The sequence below is a fragment of the Tyto alba genome, unplaced genomic scaffold, assembly GCF_018691265.1.
Source record: "Tyto alba isolate M040663 unplaced genomic scaffold, T.alba_DEE_v4.0 Super-Scaffold_26, whole genome shotgun sequence".
Taxonomy (NCBI): Eukaryota; Metazoa; Chordata; class Aves; order Strigiformes; family Tytonidae; genus Tyto; species Tyto alba.
The window spans coordinates 12,753,308-12,765,553 of record NW_024881300.1 but is presented as its reverse complement, the minus strand read 5'-3'; the positions used below and the strand labels follow the sequence as shown (position 1 = coordinate 12,765,553).

Genomic DNA, 12,246 nt, shown 5'->3' with positions numbered 1-12,246 from the left:
TTCTGCTAGATCATCTTAATTAACAGGAAATTTATTTATTTTATCAGGATATACAGATATTAACAAATGCTTCATTTGTTTAAATGTCCAGAAATTATTAACTGGCTTAATTAGAAGATAAACTATATTGTAATAACAGGCTGCTTTCTTACTTTAACATACAGTTGATCACATGAAGTAAGAAGCTTAAGTAGCTTTAGTTTCACAGGTACTTTTAAGAGTAATTTCAGAACACTGAAGATGGCTGTGTTTAATTCATATTATTCTTAGCACTGGGAATTCAGAGGGTGATTACTTTGGAACTATGTAGGCAAAACTCGTTGCAGAGTCATTTCCACTTGACATAGAGAATACTGTTGCAGAGTACACTGGGGAGAAGAGCATTCACTGGTTAGGGTCATACATTTGGCATCTGCTGGTACAAGAGGTACATTTTAAAAGTAATCTCTGTTGCCACCAAAACAGAGTAATTAAATCTATGTTGATTATACAACTCCCACAAAACTGTTTGGCTATTCCTAAGCTTCCTGGAAGATCAAGTTTATTGTTATTAAATATAGCTTGTATCTCCATGACATTAATTTTGAAAAGCTCTTGTTGAATCGAGTGTTAGCAGCCATGTTGCATGTGTAAAGGTACAGTGTCCCCTTCTTTTGAGCTGAAGCGAAGATACGGCTTTTATTTTTTTTTTTGGTAAAGATTACAATTGGGGACAACATTTTTGAAGAAGAGTCAGATGTTGAGCATAAAAGAGACCGGTACAGATAATCTGATATAGAGTATGAAAAAACAGAAGTATGTAACTTGGAGGTGCAGAGAAAAGAAAGTTGGAATGGAGCTATGACGAAGCCAACAGTGGTGGTTAGTCTGCTAGAGCAGATGTTAAATAACATCTAGGAATCTTGTCCAGTGTCTTGCTAGTAACTAATCATAAACTACAAAGATGTTTTATTATAAGCAGATTGATAGTTAATAGTGAGTCTGCAAAGATGTTCCCTTAAGCCAACCAGAGTACATTAACCACTGCAAGATGAAGGCCTCTGTTCGTAATCAGTATCAGGATCATAATTATTTTGATTATTTTTAAATGTAATTTTATGATACTCTGCCTTCCAGTGAGCTTTGGAAAAAAAATCACCAGTATTTCAGGACTTCAGTCCTTATTTTATAAAACATCAGGATACTGTGATCTTGCTGATAATGCACCTGCGTTCTATGTATTTGATATTTTTTGACTAACATTCATTAAGGTTTACATCAGAAGGTGGTTCTTTCCTATTGTAGTATACCAAGGTATGTACTGTAAAACCATTATTAGAAAGTGTATTGTGATTTTGTCTGGAGTTTTGTACCTGGCAGCATGTAGTGTCTATTAGTCCTACTGAAGCTACATTACAAGTAAGGCATGTAATAGAGGAGGATCCACATCTGGAGAGTTTACAGCCTAAATAGACAAGCTAGGTGAAGTGGAGTGAGAGGCCCAGGGAAGTGAAGGGGAAGGTCTTGCCAGTGTCACTAGAACAGAGCCCAGCTCCTTTGGCTTCGTCTGCTGAGCCAGGTTTCCTGTCAGGTGCTAAATTATAAGTAGTTGAAAATCTTGTGCATTTGTTTGGACAATCAATGCTAGGCTAACACATTTGTCAAAAATTAGCATGTGATATGAAGAACTATCTTGCTCTTCTCAGTGATTAAAAAAGAAAGAATGAGGAACCTGAGGAATAAATTAGTGCAAACCCTTCTGCAGACTCTTCAATCTATTCCATGTTTTCTTGGTAAAATAGCACAAGACACTTTGCAGGTTTTGAAGTGAGGACAGGATCCCACTATTCATTTTCCAGTGGAAATTTTCTTATTCTGTGAAGCCATCTACTTTACAACTTCATCTGAGATCACTGTAAGCCAGTTGGCCCTCCCTTAAATATTCATCAGACTTCTGATAATTGTGATAACCCTTATAGGCTAGCAAGCATGGCAAATTAGCAAAGAGATGATTGATCTTTTTTTATATGCAGTTTTATCTTCAACCTTTCCTGGATATATGTTATACTATAGTAATAATTTCTTCTCTAAGGTATTTGCCAGTATCTGGATTTGCACATCTATTTACAGTTGCCTTGAAGCCTCATAATTACAATACAGCTGAAATGTCCATTTTCTTTCCCTGACTACAAATAGGGATCAATCGAATTTTAAATGACTGCTTACGGGCTAGCTTCCGATCATGACCTTTGTAAATGATTAGAGCTCACCACTGTTGCTATCTACCTTGAAAGGGTAAGCGGGCAGGTCTGTCTAACTGGCATTTAATCTGGAAGAGAGCCAAAGATATTTGAGCTAAAAACCTAATATGAGTTGGCAAAGAGAAGTATGTATAGACCTTTGCACTATTATTTAGATATTTTTCCACATTTCTTTTTTTTATTTAGAAAATTTTTTTATCCTGTGGATGGGGTGTGTATTTGTAGATAATGTTATGTTGAAGTTATGATAATAACAAAAGTTGCAAGGTATGTAGCATAAAAATTTGAAAAATGGGGTTTAAAACTCTAAATGTACTGAATTTGCTTTTTCTGAAGAACGTGAAAATATGCTGCATTGCTAAATGAATAAACCTGAAAAATGCACTAAATAGGATGCATGAAGCAGATCTGCTTTTTCTAGGCAGAAGTGAATGGAGAGAAGATACCATACATTGGTGCTTTTTTGTTTAAGCCTCCTTTCCTTTTAGCATTGGCCAAGATAGTTCAGGCCCCACTTGCATATGCAGCTCACATGTAAGTAGTGGCTGAGACACTTCTATCTACACTTGTCAGTTCATTTTTAATTTAATGAAGAATTGTGCTTGTATCATACAATATTTTTATTACCACTGCTGAATTTCTTGAGGTAGTGTTTTGTGCATTTCTGTTGAAGTGGGAACAAGTATGACATCGATGGGATTAGAGAACAAACACCTCCTCTGAATTTATTGAAGGATTTTGCAAACCCTAAGTTTTGAAATTAAGGATAATTGCTAAGAGCTATGAATGCTTTTATTTAATGAAAATAATATGCTGCAGTACCTAATTAGTTATTCTTGTGTAGTATTGATTGAAATATTTATTCAAGTAATATTGTTCTTGCGAATACATCTCTTATCATTAAATATCTAAAAGGATTATACAGTTTATAATGAATATGCAGTCTTACCTCTTCATCATGTGGTGGCCAGAGTATTTTCTTTTATTTTCTGTCACATGCTACACTGTTATGTAATGCAGTTGGCAGGTTGTTTTCTTAGCCTTAAACTAGTCAAATGTGGTGTTACCGCAATCCTAATCCCAGTAAGAGGTGTGGATTCAGTTTGTAGGGGGTTTGTGTCAGTCTTAACTTCTGCTAACGTTTAGATAGAGGTGTTTTATATTTTTTTTTGGAAGCAAATATAAAATATATTTGAATTTCAAAGTAAATCTGAGGTGATAGAAAATGTTTGAATTATTTTTTGAGGATTTGTATTTGAATCTTCATATTAATCTTAAACTGGAGATGTGTAGTTAGTATATAGTGCTTAACTGGCTAAGGTATTCTTCAAGGGTAAGGATGGCGTTTTCAAAAGCAGTTGAGTTATTTGGAAGTAGATATCTGCAGCAAGTCAAGAGAACTTCTATATCTTCATTATTACTCTACTGCAAAGCTGCATGCTTGAGCTGCTGAAATGGTATTTCTAGGAACAGCAAAGTACTCTTAGGGATTACTTATGTGTGACCTCTACCTCATGCTCACAAATCTGAGAATAGCTTTCTGAAATGACAACAGAATAAAAAGTAAACAGGGTCTTTTCTCTCTCTAATAGATGCAGCAACAAGAACTTGCACAAATGAGGCAGAGGGATGCCAATCTAACTGCATTGGCAGCTATTGGTCCCCGGAAGAAACGGAAGCTTGATTCACCTGGACTGCTTACCATAGGAGGAGAGGTATGTGTTTATACACAGAATAAGAGAAATTATTATTTCAAAACCTAGTAGAGGAATAACTAGAGATGCTACATGCTGATATTTTTAGTGAACTGTGTAACTTGGAAAAGGTGATGCAGGTTTGAAGGACTGTGAGTCCAGTTTATCTTGCCACGGTTAAAATGACCTCTTAGCTGTATTTTCAAGTGTTAACTTTAAACAAATAATTAAAGAATATTTTAAAAGTAAGTTAAATGTGAAGTGTAAGTCTCTCCCTTAAACTGTTCACTGCCTTTATACTGGTTTTCTCTTTTGCATAATCCAAAGGAAAACACAAAAAAAGAGTAGGGCATGAAGAAATATCCACAAAAACATAACTGTAGTTTTGCTTACAGTTTGGACCAAGAGCTTGCAGTAGTACCAGTAATGTGGTTTTGTGACAAATATGTGTCAAAACATTTTACAGAATGGCTGATTGTCTCCCACAAGTGCAAAAATAAGTTTGTAATCATGCTAAATTGTATGTAATTTTAATAAGAATACTGTGCTTCAGAAGTAGAATCAGATTCATTAGTATGATTCTCCTATTATCTTAAATGGAGAAGTAGCTATACTGTACAATGAAATGCAAAATCATCAAAAGTGTGATATGTATTAACTGATGTGGAGTACTAGGATAACATGGTTGCATTACCTTGGGTAACTGTAGAAGTACTGTGTTGTTCAGTACAAATATAGTTGGGCTTCTTTTTTTTCTGCTAAATATGCCTGCACAATAGGAGTCAAAGTAATTCTCCCTATTATATGTCTCTTCTGAGGAAAATGCAAACATTTTGTTTTGAATTACTGACTAACAATTTTGGCTCAGGCATTTGACTGTCTAAATGCCAGGCATATCCAGAGGCCTTTTTGTTTCCTGTTTTGGATAGCTTTTATCTGACTTCTCTCTCTTTTCATGTGCTAAGATTAGTGCTAAGGAATTAGCTGAGCTAGGAATAGAAGTGGATCTTATTTATATTCTGAAGTTGACTTACGACTTCAGATATATATAGGAGGTGCTCTTGTTTTCTGGTCAAATTAGTTTCAGACTGTGAGAGTTTCCTGGATGTTGTATTGTCCTGTTACCTTCCCTTACCTTCAGTCTCCTTCCTTGTCCTACATTTGGTAAAGAATTATTTTCTCCTCCCTATGCACCTGTAAGAAATCCTGCAGCAACAGGCCAAAAGATGCTCTCATTGGAAGCTCAACTAGATAGTGATAGCTTTGGCTTTCCCATAAGATTAATTTTAGCATAATTAGAACCTTCTAATAATACATGGATCCCCTCAGATTTTAACAAATGTATATTCACTGCTTGTCCGAAGGAGTATTTTCTCCGAAGTATCAGAATTTCATTTTTATTGTTTATTGCCCCTTTTAAAAAAAGATCCTTTTTTAAGCTTTTATAGTTGGATGAACCAAATTGTGGTCACCTTCTTTGAAATATTTTATTGAGAGCTATATGCCTGAACGGGTTATGGTGAACAGCTTCCCTCTCTCTCTAGAAGTTACTTACTCCGCTGGTATTGTGCTTCAAGGAAAGATAAAGGTCTGTGGCAAATTCCAAAGGCTTCTGGAGATTTTTGCTTCCTTTTGTTGCTCCCCTAGCTCAAATTTTGCCGAACTTCTGTGTTATTCAATTTACAAATTATGCTTGAAGCTTTTGCAGATACATGAATTTCCTGGAATCATTAATTGTGTGGCTCTTCTGACAGTTCAGACCGAATTGCTCCCATTCTTCTCCTAGCTTCTAACCATCCTGGCCAGCTCATGTTGGTGCCTGGCTGCAAGCTGATTTCAAGGACTTGGATACTGTATCTGGATTATTCAATGTCTTTTCTGGGGATAGGATCTAAAGTAGTGTAGAAGATGTGTCATGCAAGTTGGCTGCTAGAAACTCTGTCTTTCTGTTATTTTTCTGAGCTACTTATTAGGGCTGCTATGCAAAAATAAACTCAACTCCTCAAAAATGTTCTACTCTAAAAAGGTACTGGAAATTTGCATTGTTTGTCTGAGACTATGTGATTTCTCCTCTGGATTTCTGGAGATTCTAAACAACATACAAAACTATAATAAGACTCTTGCAGATAACCCCTTAGCCCAGTTCCATCTTCAGATGTCTGACTTCCACTGTGATCTATGACCCTCTGATTTCTCTAAGCAATTTCTAAGCTTCTTAAATCCTTGTTACTGATTATCTCTGTTTGCAAGGTCTAACTTGGCAAGAGCTTTCTTGGCCTGCCCTTTTTGTTTGTCAAAACATCCAGATTTTGTCATCAAAGTTGCTGGTCTAATTAATCTTCTTTGACATATATTTCTGTTTCTGTTGCAGCTGAGATGCTGCATGTTTGCTGATCCAAAGAGATATAATTTACAAATCATCCCACTCCTGCATGTTACATTTAACTCTCGTTTGATATTTTACTTAGTTGCATTGGCCATTTTTTTCAGTGAGAAGTGTTGGATTTCAGAACTGCTTTTTGGTTCAACGGAAATACTAGCTCCCAATTTCTCTTTGGAAATTGGATCTTATTAATAATATCCTGTTGATCTGAGCAGGAGGTCAATTTAGGGAATAGTGATGGAGAAAAAGTTGATGGAAAATCTTAGTGTTTCTGTGATCAAGTACTGTTTGTTATATACTGAGAAACAGCTCCTATACAGCTTTTATAAATGTGAAAAAGCTTGGGCTCATAATTGCAAATATTTTTCCACCAGCACTTTGTTCAAGGGTGTTTTCTTTAAACGTGTTCTCTCTCACATTGCCAGGGCTCATTTGGGCTTCTTTGCTTGTTTTCAAGCCATATCTAAATAGAGCTTTTTTTGGATGGTAGGATTATCTTAAGTTAACAAGGCCAGGCCCATAATTTGGCTCTTCTGTGCTAGTATGGCTAGGTTTTTTGATTACATTTACTTGGGGAGTTGGAAAATTAGCAATTTTGGAGTGAGGTTATTTTTACATCATATATGTCCTTCTCCATGCATCTACATAAAAAATTCCAAAAAACAAGAAAAAAAGATTTTATAGAAAAGTGGATGAGCAGGGGCTAGACAACCTCAAATAACACAGCCACCAAATGTGTAACTCATTTCACACTGTCATTACAGAGTAGCCTGAGCTAATCTGACTGTGATCTCTATCCCAATCCCTAGTAGTGCATTCCTGTCCTTTCCCTTTCATTAGATCTGGCTCTTCTTGTACCCTGTACTAACCCGTTTCCATTTGATAAATTGGCAGAAAACTAACCTAACAACGATAAAAACTGAATAGTTTCTGCTTAGCTTGCTGAAGTAGTTTGGCCTAGAGCCCAGCGAGCACTGGAGAAGGAATTTACAGCAAGGCAGAGACAGCAAACTTGAGATTACCTGCTCTTCATTCACTTTCTTTTTAGTACCTTTCCTGTCATCTTGTATTTTAGATAATCTGCCAGAAACACAGCTTCCTCTGTAGCAGCCAACAGCTCATCAGTAATTCAGCCTGCTTATTATTATAATGCAGTTTAGATCAAGAGTGAAAGAGAAGAGGTAAAAAGGCATGAGATACCTTTGGAAGAATTCAGCTTCTCTGCTTTCCAGTGTTGAAAATATTGCTTTTGCGGATTTTGATAGGTTTTTTTAAAATTTATTTAATAATACTAGACAAAATTATTGGAAATATCCGTACATGTTACTTCTTTTTGGAATTTAATGCATGATTATCAAGTTAGATAGCCAACAATCCTGAACCGTGTTATGCATTTAGCAACAATACTGCCAAATTCTAATTTGCTGTTTGACTCCTGTTAATGCTTCTGTTGGTGCACAGCAGTGGATGGCAAAGGTAGGGCAGTGGATGACATATACAGGAAAGGGAAGACAGCAACCACTTAAGCTCTTTAGTTAATATCCTTAAGCACCTCTAATATCATATTAAAATTAATAAATTTTGAATTGCTTTTGTTTGCCTTATGGATTTTGAATCTATTCCGCTCACATTTTCAAGCTTTTTTTCTTTAATTGTAAGGTTTTTAAGAATTAGGATTAAAAATTGGGTTTGTTTATAAAATAGCTATTTTCATGTAATTGTAAGAGTTAAAGCTTTAAGAAAATCATTAACCATCACAAGACTAGGTCAAGTGGCTTTACAAGTTAAATATTCGAGTAGTGCTAAGGTGGCATGAATGCAGAATTTGCATATTTCAAAGTCCCTCATTTTTTACTGTGGAATTAAAGTGTAGAGGTTAAATGCAACTATTTTTCTGTATTTAATAATAATTACATAATTTGGATTTTCATCAAGATCTATGGCTAGTATCCCAAAATACATAAATATAGAGTATATGTTTGAAATATCTGAGGGTATAATTTGTTTAAATATCAAGTGAAAGCCCTCTCCTGGTACTTGCTGGCACAGATGATTTTTGAATACTGAGCTTCCAAGGCAGCTTCAGGGCTAGTTCAGTGAATCAGTGCTTATTGAAGACAGTCATTTTAGGGATGAGAAAAAACCCTCTTTCTCACATAGTGGAAGAGCAGTCATCTTAAGAATATTCAGCAAACCTATCCCAAACACCATTTTCCAAAATTGGCAGGACCATATGTTGGGCCAGCACTCAAGGGAGATGTGATTACTTTGAGTCTTTTCTCATCCAGTATATTCCAACCATTGTATTAGTCAAGAAAGATAATGTTGTTGCAGACCTGGAAAATCCCAAAACAAATACAGTTTAAAAAGTTAAATGTTTTGTGTAGAAAAAATCTAATTACTAAAGTGATTGTGAAATGTATTTTGGGTACGAGGCGCCACATTTTTTTAATTAAATTCATCCTTCAGATGGTATAATTTGAGCATTTAAAAGCCGTTTTCATGTTAAGGTTTTGTATAACACATGATTAAGGTTCTGGATTGAGACTTGGAAGTCTGTGTTACACCAGAAACTTCCAAATGCAAACATAGAAAATTTACTTAATATTCCTCTCTATCAGATATTTATACTTCTGGTAATTCCTATTTTCTAAATGGAAACGTATGGATGAATTCGTGATTATATGGGAGACACTTGGGTACTGTGACATTTTGGAAGAAAGTACTTTTGACTGTAATCTCTTTTTAGTTATCCAGGACTGAACGTGATTCATTTGTTTGCACACATTACAGCTGGCATTCTCACTTCATGCTTGGATTATCCATAGACATTTCAGCAACCACCCCGCAATTACTCCTCAAATCCATAGTTAATATTTTAACAATATTAAGAAGAATTTGGGATACTGGATAATTTTCTCTTTGGAATGAGTCAGATGTGATAAAAAAGTATGACAGAGCTGTTTTCTGGAAAACCTGGCCTTGTTTCCTTCTTTTCTTGCCCTTTTAAACAAAAATAGATGTATAGTGTGTCTTGCAGAAGTATTTGTTAGAGAAGGATTGTACACTGGGTTCTATCCAAAGTGTCTACTCAATGAATACCATGCAGATTTAGAAGTTCATGAATCAGCCAACATAACTGTGAGGCATAACTGCTTCTGACAGATCTGAAAGAATTAGAACCAATCTTTTATTTTGGGGAAAAACACCAGTCAGTGGGATTGCCATGCTCTGAGCAAATCTTTAGGCTATTCCCTCACCTTTTTGGAACTAAAGTAATTTCATGGCATCCACTTTCAAAGATCCTTGGAATGACTTGTTCTACAACTCAAGTCTCAGCTTGGTCTTCATACTGTATAGTTGGCTCTTGATAAATTACTTTTTGTTTTAAGTGGTCAAGAAATGTTTAGAAAGCACTGGAATCTAAAGATCCTTTACACTTGTTAAGCTTGAGTTATATGAAAGCAGATACAGTAGACCAGAACACCTTTTGCAAGTGTTTATGGTCCAAGAAGTTAAAGCTTGCTTTTTGTGCTTTTAAACCTGTAGACTAACAGCAGAACAGGAGGAATTTTTATGATTTATTGTATCATTGCCTTTTCAAGCACTCTTTGCTCCATGTATCACTGACATGATAGAATGCAGTGGTTATTTCAGACCTGTTTTCGTGTAGGATGTCACTGCTGCTGACGAAAGTTACAATTTCATTTGATGTTTCCCAAAACTATCAGTTAAATATAGGGGTTTGAATTTGCAAGGAGATGGAAGGAAGTTAAGGAGTCAGTCCTTATAATTTTTTTATGGAATTACATACATACTAGTTTATGAATCTTTGAAAAATCTCAAGTTTTAGCTTCAGCTTCTCTGTCTTGTTTTGCTTCCGGTGTTCAAAAGTCAAATAAATATTAAAATAACTCACGAGAAATGTGTTATTATCTATTTGAGTCTTTTAAAAGACTATCTGGATGTTCTCCTAATTAATAATTGCACCTACTTTTCTCATTCTTAAAAAAATGAGATTTCAATTTTAAAATAAATTGTCCCAATGATGAATTTCCAGTTTTAAAAGTTTAATTTCAAACTGTGCTTGAGCCCGTGACAAACACACTCTATTTTTTTAGAATTCTGGTTTTATTTTGTGAAATAAGGTTTGTAAACATTACTCTTAATGCATTTTACAGACTTAGCAGTAAAAAGTAAGAAGGCATTAAAGATGATGGATAATACTATGTTTAAGTTGATGATCAGTAATTTGGACTGAATGTATAGAAGTACATTTTTGTGCCTTTACAAGCAGGCAGGAATCACAGAATTGTAGAATGATTTGGGTTGGAAGGGACTTCCAAAGATCATCTAGTTCCAACCCCCCTGCCATGGGCAAGGTCACCTTCCACTAGACCAGGTTGCTCAAATCCCCATCCAACCTGGCCTTGAACACTTCAGCCCCCTGATCATCTTTCTGGGTTCCTCTGGACCTGCTCAAGGAGGACCATGTCCTGCTTATGTTGGGGGCCCCAGAGCTGGACACAGCACTGCGGGGGGGGGTCTCACAAGATGGAGTAGAAAGGGAGAATCCCCTCCCTCAACCTGCTGGCCACACTTCTCTTGATGCAGCCCAGGATCTTGGCTTTCTGGGATGCAAGCACACATTGATGGCTCACAGTTTTCCATCCACTACTTACCCCCAAACCCTTCTCCACAGGGCTTCTCTCAATCCACTCCTTACCCAGCCTGTATTTGTGCTTGGGATTGACTCAGCCCATGTGCAGGACCTTGCCCTTGGCCTTGTTGTACTTCATGAGGTTTGCACAGGCAAACCTCATGCACATGTCCAGCCTGTCCAGGTCCTTCCGGATGGCATCCCTTCCCTCCAGCATGTTGACTGCACCACACAGCTTGGTGTCATCGGAGAACTTGCTAATGGTGCAGTCAGTCCTACTGTCTGTGTCACCAATAAAGATGATAAACAGCACTAGTCCCGACACCAACTCCTGAAGAGCACCACTCGTCACTGCTCTCCACTTGGACACCGAGCTGTTGACCGGAACTCTTTGAGTATGACCATCCAGCAAATTCCTTATCCACCAAGTGGTCAATCCATCAAATCCATGTCTCTCTAATTTAGAGACAAGGATGTTGTGAGGGACAGTGTCAGATGCTCTGCACAAGTCCAGATAGGTGACATCAGTTGCTCTTCCATGAATGCTGTAACCCTGTCATAGAAGGCCACCTAGTGCATCAGGCACTATTTACCCTTAGTGAAGCCATGTTGACTGTCATCAATCACCTCATTTTCCGTGTGCCCTATCATAGTTCCCAGCTCCATGATCTTGCCAGGCACAGAGGTGAGACTGACTGGCCTGTAGTTCCCTGGGTCTTCCTTTTTTCACTTTTTTAAAATGAATACAGACAGTGAGTCAGGAGGCAGTAGAACAATTTTGCATGGATCTCAGTTGACAGGAGGAAAAAGCCAGGCAGCAATGCAAGAAAATAAAAAGTGGCTCTATGCCAGCAAAAACATTCTTTTTTACTAGTAGAACAGGTTTGCATACTGTGTGTATTCCTTTGATCTATGTAACACAAAATATTCTGACAGTGGTTCAATGATATTAATCATTTTTCCTTATTGGCCAAGACAAATTTGGTTTTTACTTCATATAGAGATGGAAATGGTAGTTGATCCCACCTGACTGCATGATGTTGATCTAGCACACAGAAGGAGATCTTCAGAGCATGTCTTTTTCTGTTGTTCAGAGGTTTCTTACTGGAGTCCTAAATAGTGTTTTATTGTTTGTTTTGTTTTTTGTTTTTTTTTTAATTTAAAAGATTACATTTTAAAAATAAAATAATTTTATCAATGTGGTAATACTAAATACTATCTTTTTATTTATGGGTACTCTATACATGTAGTGTGTGCAGTTTATTAGCA

General features: G+C 36.5%; 1 protein-coding gene across 1 annotated transcript in view; it reads left to right on the top strand.

The window, feature by feature from the left end:
* The window catches only part of LOC116960240 (transcription initiation factor TFIID subunit 4-like), a 148,933-nt gene that overhangs the window by 97,255 nt on the left and 39,432 nt on the right, over positions 1-12,246 (top strand). Inside the window, exon 14 of the mRNA XM_042797413.1 lies at positions 3,833-3,955. Within this exon, the coding sequence (XP_042653347.1) occupies positions 3,833-3,955 (123 nt within the window). The remainder of the gene's footprint in view (positions 1-3,832; positions 3,956-12,246) is intronic.